General features: G+C 40.7%; 1 protein-coding gene across 5 annotated transcripts in view; it reads right to left on the bottom strand.

Moving 5' to 3' along the window:
• Positions 1-568: 568 nt before the first annotated feature.
• The window catches only part of DIXDC1 (DIX domain containing 1), an 83,425-nt gene continuing 74,877 nt past the window's right edge, over positions 569-9,116 (bottom strand). For all 5 annotated transcript variants that reach the window (XM_055423015.2, XM_088842929.1, XM_055423012.2 and 2 more), the window contains 3 exons: positions 8,400-8,505; positions 7,179-7,287; positions 569-3,847 (listed from right to left, as the gene is read on the bottom strand). In XM_055423015.2, the coding sequence (XP_055278990.2) occupies positions 3,767-3,847; positions 7,179-7,287; positions 8,400-8,505 (296 nt within the window). In that variant the 3' untranslated portion in view covers positions 569-3,766. The remainder of the gene's footprint in view (positions 3,848-7,178; positions 7,288-8,399; positions 8,506-9,116) is intronic.

Genomic DNA, 9,116 nt, shown 5'->3' with positions numbered 1-9,116 from the left:
GTGGGTGAGATGTAAAGGGGAATTAGTTGGTAGTGAAAGTTCTTTACATATTTAACATAATGGAGTAACCCAATTAAAATGCCTTGTGATTAATAGTTGAAAATAATGTAATTGGAAGGCAAATGAAAGCACCCAGGACTAAAACTTAGATATATAAAACCTTGAAAGTAATAAAGGCTAAGTTTTAGGAAAGCAGCTTTCAAATTAATTTGGAAGTTCTGGTTCTTTTATACATTTCTGAAAGCCTCAGTTTTTTTGCTTTTGCTTTGGAGACTGTTTTATCATAGTTTAGAGTCTTGGGTTCTTGCTTGTTTGCGTATTTACATAAAATGTCAAAAGAAGTGCTAACATAAATGAATTTTCTTTGACTGTATAACCTATTTTGCACTTACACTAGAAATACCAGTAGTAATATCTGCAGCAATAAAGTAATCCTATCTCCACTCCCCAAGTAATGAGTAAACATGCTACCAGGGAGATCACTTGAGGAAATTTACTTTCACTAAATGTGAATGGCTTTCTTGATTAATTTCAGTTGATAATAAACACAAGTGAAAATTATGAATGGTCTTTAGTTTGCAAACTCCATTTTATTCATAGTTTGTTTCTGCGTTGTTTTTTTTTTAAAACTAGTTCACAAATCTGGTACATACAGGCAGTTAAAACTGGTTATCACTTTGATAATCAGAAGCCTCTGGTATAACACAATCTTTATGAAAACGTAAAACAATACATGATAGTAATCTCTTCGAAAGCAATGGTTGCAAACATCCATGTTTCTAAGAAAATATAACTTTACATATATATTTTAAGCAAGCTATACCCTCTTACATAAATTCAGACAATAGAAGTGTGCAATCATAATGCTTATTTTATGGGAAAAATGAAAATTATTAGAATTATGACCTAAATGTTTTAAATAATTAGAGTCCTTTTGGATTGAATATAGGACATAAAAATATCTTACTTAATGTACAACCATCCTCGTCAAAAAGAGCTGAGAAGTTGGTCAGTTCATAGGATTGCCATTTCAGTACCAAGTAAATTTAACCTAAATCATTTAGGTAGAAATTGTAAAATTTTCCAATTCCAACTACTTTAGTTAACTGAGTGAGAATAGTCTTCAGTTTTTAAATGAAGACTGTTTAAAGAATTGAACTTTTTATTAACTTAGTTATTATGACAGGGTCATTTTTTAAATTGGGTTTAGAGATTATTTCATGATCTCTAAACATTTCTAGTTCTTTAGTTTTCTCAAAGAAAGAATTTCAGCAATAGCAGGATGGACTGTCCCACACAAATGCCAGCAGGGGGCAATACTCTTAAGTCAAAAGTTCTCCTATATATCAAATATAGACAGTTCAAACCAGAATGAATCAATGCACACTCCTCCTAGAAGCCTCCTCTGTTTAGAAACTGGAATGAGGATTACCAACACATTTTACAAAAACATACTCGCGTGCCATGCTGTAATGGGGGTGCTTCGTTATTACCCATGGCCTCTGAGGTTAATGAGCTATGAAATCAACTTAAGCTTTCTATGGAGGCACCAAGGCCACGCAGCTCCTTTTCCAAAGGACAGAGAGATAAAAGACAAAGAAGGTAAAGGACTCTGAAATTTTTCTCTGATTTAATTTCCTCTGAAAATTTAAATTTACATAATAGTAAGAATGTTTGCTGAAAGAATACTGACAAGTAAAACTGATTTAACAGTCACGATAAATTGTACTGAAAATACAATAACAAATTTTAGTCTGATAACCCTCATGCTGTCTTACAGCAAAACACTAAAATTCATGCAACAGAGAAACTGGTGACAGGAGGACTTTTTCTGCAGACTTCCTGGGGGGCAAAAAAGAAAAAAAAAAGGCAAATATACTGTTTTCTTCTGTCTGCTTTCATAATGAATTATTCTTGCTTTTAACTGACTTTCCCAAATTGTCCCAGTCATTTCTGATAAGAAATCATTCTTCAGTAGGAGGAAACCAGGTAAACTTATATGAAAGACATCAGGTGTCTTTTGAGTTCCTTCTGTCAGCTAAAGGAGCTATCAAAGAGGTTCTATAAAACTAACTCCACAACTAAAATGGCTGGTAGAACTGGAACAGGAGTTGTCATTAGTATGCCTGTAATAAAATAAAGCTTGTTCTGAAACCACAAGGGCTGGTAAGAAGAGCCTGTATAAAAGCTACCGGGTTCCCTAGAAAATGGATATAGTATACAGAATGTGAGAATATAGAGAACTCACACTCAGGTTATAAAAATAGACATGGTTCTTGGACAAAAAGCAAATGAGTACAAAAGAATTCTCCAAACATGAACTATTTTTAAAAGACGCATCTATATAAAACAACAAAATGTCATGTCAGAGCGCCAACAAGTAGTCTGTTGAAATGGCTGGAAAGGGGAGATGAACTTGAGACAGACAGGTCAAGAACCCAGATCTGTCTGCCTCTTCCGCTTGGCAGTGTACATTGGTGATTACAGGCAGACTGCTTTGGAGACTGATATATAGATATATATTTATAGTATATATTTATACTGACTGTATATATATATCTGATCAGTTGAATGAATAAGAAAACTCAAGATACTAAGTAATCTCTGAAAGTTTAACTCTTTTAGCTTCTACACTTGACAGTGTTGCACACGAGAAAGGATTCTAGGTTTTTTTCACCCAGAATCAACCCTGCCATTCATAACTCATGCCCCCGTGGTTTCTATTGTGCCCTAAAGGATCAGCCTAGACTAAATATATAATAGAAAATAACTCTGGCCTTGACATCGAAGAGGGGCAGACCAGTAACTCATGCTCAGTACGTATAAATCACAAACACTGAAAGTAATGGTTTGTTTCCTTTTGACTGCAAAGGAGATGCCATGGGCTAAAGAAAAGTCATGAGAGAAAGAAAGTCAAGAAGATATGGGTAGCAGCACCTTTCCATACCCGCCTGGATTTGAAAGGAGATTTTCACTCCTTATTCCTTTCAAACATAAAGTTCTTCAGTTAGAAGGGGGGAGGGAAATGGCTCTAAAGTTAGAGAGTCCACAGAGAAAAACAAGCAGTACATGAAATATGCCTTCTGTGGGCTAAAGGACAAGCTGCAGAATCAGTTAAGACGCAAGAGGCAGCCCAAGGTCTTAATTATGGTTTTAGCATAGTACAGCACAATATGGGCAGCCCTTTTTCAATCCAATTAACAATTCAGCACCATCCATGTCCAGTCCAAAAAAATTCCTGAAGAGTGGGCTTTCATCTTTGGTACCACCTTCTGAGTTATTCTTGGTTTGCAATAGCTGCAAAGAAGCAAAAAAGCTGGTACCTCCACCTTGTCTGTGAGTACAAATGCTGGGACCTTGACTGCTGCAACCACTGAGGCCAATTAAAATGAAAATAATACTGTAACACATAGGAGTGATGCATCCAGTTCCCAGGTTCCAGATAATAGCAGCCATGCCCATATAGGAGCGGGATCATCCATCCCCGTTGGTTAAGGCCTTCGGTTTGTTGTCCGCAGAGTAGAGTAAAACAGTGTGTTCCCACAGACAAGGAACTCCAGAAGAACCCATGGTCTACTTTTGGACAGAGATTTTAGGTACCACACATGCCAGGCACACCGACAGGACTGGCCTGTGACTGTCACACTTGGAGAAGTTTCTGTTTTGGCAGCACAAACTTCCTGTGTATTCTGGGTTTAGTCCTCTTTCCTGAGTGAAGCAGCCAGGGCATGCCAACTTCTGCAAGTCCCCAAACTAATACTCAGCATTAATTTTCTCCATGGTCTTCTTCTACCCAGGCCACAATTTTCCCTTCCCATCCAGGAATGGCATCTTCATCGTGGAAAACCTAGAAAAAGAAAAAAAAAAGCCACCATGAAAAAAAGTTAGAAGACAGGGAGGCCTGCTACACATCTGTGGTTGATAAAAAAAGATCCCAAACAGAAAGGATAAGAAAGTGTAGAGGAAAGTCTTGAGTTAGAGCATGTGTCCCTTTGGTTTTGTCCCTTAAGTTATAACTGGTAAAAATATATATGTAGTAACCCTTGAACCAGTCTGTTGTTCCATGTCCAGTTCTAACTGTTGCTTCCTGACCTGCATACAGGTTTCTCAAGAGGCAGGTCAGGTGGTCTGGGATTCCCATCTCTTTCAGAATGTTCCACAGTTTATAGTGATCCACAGAGTCAAAGGCTGTGGCATAGTCAGTGAAGCAGAAATAGATGTTTTTCTGAAACTCTCTTGCTTTCTCCATGATCCAGCGGATGTTGGCAATTTGATCTCTGGTGCCTCTGCCTTTTCTAAAACCTGCTTGAACATCTGGGAGTTCACGGTTTACATACTGCTGAAGCCTGGCTTGGAGAATTTTGAGCATGACTTTACTAGCGTGTGAGATGAGTGCAATTGTGCGGTAGTTTGAGCATTCTTTGGCATTGCCTTTCTTTGGGATTGGAATGAAGACTGACCTCTTCCAGTCCTGTGGCCACTGCTGAGTTTTCCAAATCTGCTGGCATATTGAGTGCAGCACTTTCACAGCATCATCTTTCAAGACTTGAAATAGCTCAACTGGAATTCCATCACCTCCACTAGCTTTGTTAGTAGTGATGCTTTCTAAGGCCCATGTACATCAAGGTTGTATATTGTCACCTTGCTTATTTAACTTATATGCAGAGTACATCATGAGGAACGCTGGGCTGGAAGAAGCACGAGCTGGAATCAAGATTGCTGGGAGAAATACCAATAACCTCAGATGTGCAGATGACACTACCCTTATGGCAGAAAGTGAAGAGGAACTCAAAAGCCTCTTGATGAAAGTGAAAGAGGAGAGTGAAAGGTTGGCTTGAAGCTCAACATTCAGAAAACAAAGATCATGGCATCTGGTCCCATCACTTCATGGGAAATAGATGGAAAAACAGTGGAAACAGTGTCAGACTTTATTTTTTTGGGCTCCAAAATCACTGCAGATACTGATTGCAGCCATGAAATTAAAAGACACTTGCTCCTTGGAAGGAAAGTTATGACCAACCTTGATAGTATATTAAAAAGCAGAGACATTACTTTGCCAACCAAGGTCCGTCTAGTCAAGGCAATGGTTTTTCCCGTGGTCATGTATGGATGTGAGAGTTGGACTGTGAAGAAAGCTGATTGCCGAAGAATCGATGCTTTTGAACTGTGGTGTTGGAGAAGACTCTTGAGAGTCCCTTATACTGCAAGGAGATCCAACCAGTCCATTCTAAAGCAGATCAATCCTGGATGTTCATTGGAAGGACTGATGCTAAAGCTGAAACTCCAATACTTTGGCCACCTCATGCGACGAGTTGACTCACTGGAAAAGACTCTGATGCTGGGAAAGGTTGGGGGCGGGAGGAGAAGGGGACGACGGAGAATGAGATGGCTAGATGGCATCACCGACTCTCTGGACATGAGTTTGAGTGAACTCCGGGAGTTGGTGATAGACAGGGAGGCCTGGCGTGCTGTGATTCATGGGGTCGCGGAGAGTCGGACACGACTGAGCAACTGAACTGAACTCAACTGAACCCTTGAACAACACAGAGACATCACCCGCCCGCTTCCCTGCCCCGACCCTGTGCAGTCAAAAATCCACATATAACTTCACAGTCAGCACTCCATATCCACAGTTTTGCATCCTCAGATTCAACCAACTGCTGATCATATAATACCGTAGTACGTATTTATTGAAAAGTGTCTGCATATAAGTGGATCCATGCAGTTCAAACCCATACTGTTCAAGGGCCAACTGTGTATGGTGTATATATGTATGATTTATATATCCTTAGTTCTACATCTGCTGCTGCTGCTGCTGCTGCTAAGTCACTTCAGTCGTGTCTGACTCTGTGTGACCCCATAGACGGCAGCCCATCAGGCTCCCCCGTCCCTGGGATTCTCCAGGCAAGAACACTGGAGTGGGTTGCCATTTCCTTCTCCAATGTGTGAAAGTGAAAAGGGAAAGTGAAGTCGCTCAGTCATGTCTGACTCGTAGCGACCCCACAGACTGCAGCCTACCAGGCTCCTCCATCCATGGGATTTTCTAGGCAAGAGTACTGAAATGGCTTGCCATTGCCTTCTCCGAGTTCTACATCTACGGAATGGTAAAAGCACCCCTCTAGTACTGCTTTGCTCATAGAGATTTATAAGATTTAATAAATTACTAACCATAGAGCACTTTAGGCTTCTCAGGAGAAAGCAGTACTATAAGCATTTAAAAGAGAAGGGGGAAAATTTTGGTCCCAGGCATTTTAAAGAAAGGGTCAGAACAAAAGCTAATCTTAACGTGTATGTGCAGTCCTTTTCATTCATTTATTCATTTCCTAAGTCGCTAATAGAACAAGGTTATTAAAACAGTCCAGTGAAGAATTTTTTTTTTTTGGCTGTGCTATCTGGCATGTAGGATCTTAGTTCCCCAACCAGGGATTGAACCTGTGCCCTTGAAGTAGAAGCAGGGAGTCTTAACAACTGGACTGCCAGGGAAGCCCAGGAAATCTTTACAAAATGAAAGATTGGCTTTTCCAATCTTTTTCATTCTGTAACCACTAATGAGAGCACAGAACTCTTTTCAAAAAAAAGAAAATAGTCAAGGACTGAGAATAAGCATAGGTGACTTTGCAGAGTTCCCTCATTTTCATTTCCTGAGAAACTACTACCAAAATACACCATTTCATATATTCATGCCAGTTTGTTTATTTTGCTCTATACAGGAAGCAGAAAGATTTCTAAGGTTTGGCTATATAAAGAAAAAGACCCCAAAGCCAAGCTTTTCTTCAATGTGGGTTCTTTATTTTCCCTAACAAAACTTTTTCCTTTTTTTAAAAATTTCTGGCCACACCCTGGGGCATGTGGGATCTTAGTTTCCCAACAGGGACTCAAACCTGCACCCTCTGCATTAGAATCATGGAGTCGTAACCGCCAGGGAAGTCCCCAAAACTTTTTCCTTTTTAAAATAAAAATTCTAAGTTTGATCAGAGTGATTAAGTCCATGAACTAATGAAGCTATCAACTTCTTGGGCTGAAACTTCTCAGTCTAAGTCAACTGGCTTAAGGCACTGGGAAACTCCGCTGACCTGGTTAGGGAATTCCGGTATTTCTGGGTACCAGATCTTGAGTAGGAATCTGCAGGGTTCAAGAACAACCAGTAATACCACCCCGATTCCCCGTGGGTTCTGTACCTCTTCCTTGACAGTGCCAAACTCAGGATCCAGTGCTTTGAAGTGATACCGATGATTTCCTTCCCGGTCAATAGCTGCTTTAAAATCCTTCAGTGTCACCTCCCCCAGCCTGCAACAAAAGGAGAGAACACCAAAATAGACTGTTTATCAGTGGGTTGAAAAGATAAGATGTTAGTTTTAAATCCAGGCCCCTGTCAAAGTCTCTGCTGGGAGAAACAGCATGGCCTTGTTAGGTCACTGCCCTTGGTAACTCAAATGATTCTATTAGCAGAAGTTAGGGCGTTGGTCACCGTTAGGGAATGTAAAGTGTGTTAGTCGCTCAGTTGTGTCCGACTCTGCAGAATTCTCCAGGCAAGAACACTGGAATGGGTAGCCGTTCCCTTCTTCAGGGGATCTTCCCGACTCAGGGATTGAAGCTGGGTCTCCTGCAATGCAGGCAGATTCTTTACTATCTGAGCCACCTGGGAAGCCCCATTAGGGAATGTAAATAGCATTATAAATGGGACAATCTGAATTTAAAACAGATTTACTGCTTTGACAGAAGCCAAATCACTTTTTCCTGTTTCACTCTGGAAATAAGACACAAAGTGTCTGCAATCTAATCTGTTAAACTATCAATATGTCTAAGTTCTCTTGATTTCCTTCTTTGCAGCAATTCCATTTTTCCAGCCTGGGAGAATTCAAACTATACCACTTTACTTCAGAAAGCTCCCCTCTAACCCAGACACTTTAGGAACAGTAAATCTTAACATCTCTCTCAGCAGTTGGTTCCAGAGATTAAAAGTCTTTATTACAAAGCCATCTACCTTAGAAAGGAGTATATTAACTGAAAAGTTTTGAAGGTTTTTAACATAAATTCTCTTTAGATTAGTTGTAGTCATCCAATAGCAACAAAGGTCAATAAGCAATAAATAGCCCTGGAATGCTAGGTTGTAATCCATAGCTCTCAGCAGAAGCTATTTTGAGCATTTTAAAAACTGTTATTCCTGACTTGGAACATCTTTGCATACCAGGACTGGAAGCATTATTGTGTCTATACTGTATAGCAGATCTTGACGTGTCCCTTGTAATGCTGAAGGTTGGTGGTGAAGCTGGAACTCAAATCTCTATTTCCTGTTCCCTTCTCACTACACTGCTATACCTTGCAGCTGGTGAGCTGGGCAGTAACTAATGATTCTGCCTTCCTGTCCTTTTAAAAGAAATAATGATTCAGAATCTCACCTCTTTGGTATATTGACCATGAAGGGTGTAAGTGACCGGTCAGTGAAATAGAGCACTTTCGTGCAGGCGCTGCTGACAGTTGGAGAACTCTGTGAGTGAGGCAACTCTGCAATCAGAGAGACACCTTGTGGTCAGAACATTCAGTTTGCTTCCAATAACCCATCATTTACAGTTATTCAAAACATCCCAGGAGAATGAAGCTGCCTGAGGTCACAGCGCAATTTTGAAACCCTTGCCAAACACCTTGTCCATAGGGTGTGACCCACAGGAAGTCACCGAGTCAGGAGGTGCTTCAGACATGGATGCTATAACAAGGACCATCCCTTCTCACCTGTTCCAGGGGATTCTAGCAGGGGAACAGCAACTGTTCTGACAGGCACTGCTGCCAAGAGTCAAAAGAGATCAGAGAAGCCAGGCAAGATTTCAGGTAGCACAGTGGATAAGAACCCACCTGCGAATGCAGGGGACACAGGTTCAATCCCTAGTCTGGGAAGATTCCACATGCCATGGAGCAACTAAGCCTGTGCACCATAACTACTTAGTTGCCGTGAGGCATGTGGAACCTTCCAGGGCCAGAGATCGAACCAGTGTCTTCTGCATTGGCAGGTGGATTCTTAACCACAGGACCACCAGCGTAGTCTCAGTCCCCACGGTTTTTAACTCAGATTTCTTGATCCATACTTTGTCTCTCTTCTTTGTAAAGGTACTGATGGAAAA

This window comes from Moschus berezovskii, chromosome 14, assembly GCF_049115385.1.
Source record: "Moschus berezovskii isolate FMDL1 chromosome 14, NW_MosBer_1.0, whole genome shotgun sequence".
Classification (NCBI taxonomy): domain Eukaryota; kingdom Metazoa; phylum Chordata; class Mammalia; order Artiodactyla; family Moschidae; genus Moschus; species Moschus berezovskii.
Note: the sequence above shows the minus strand (reverse complement) of the source record. Positions and strands in the feature narration are given on the sequence as shown.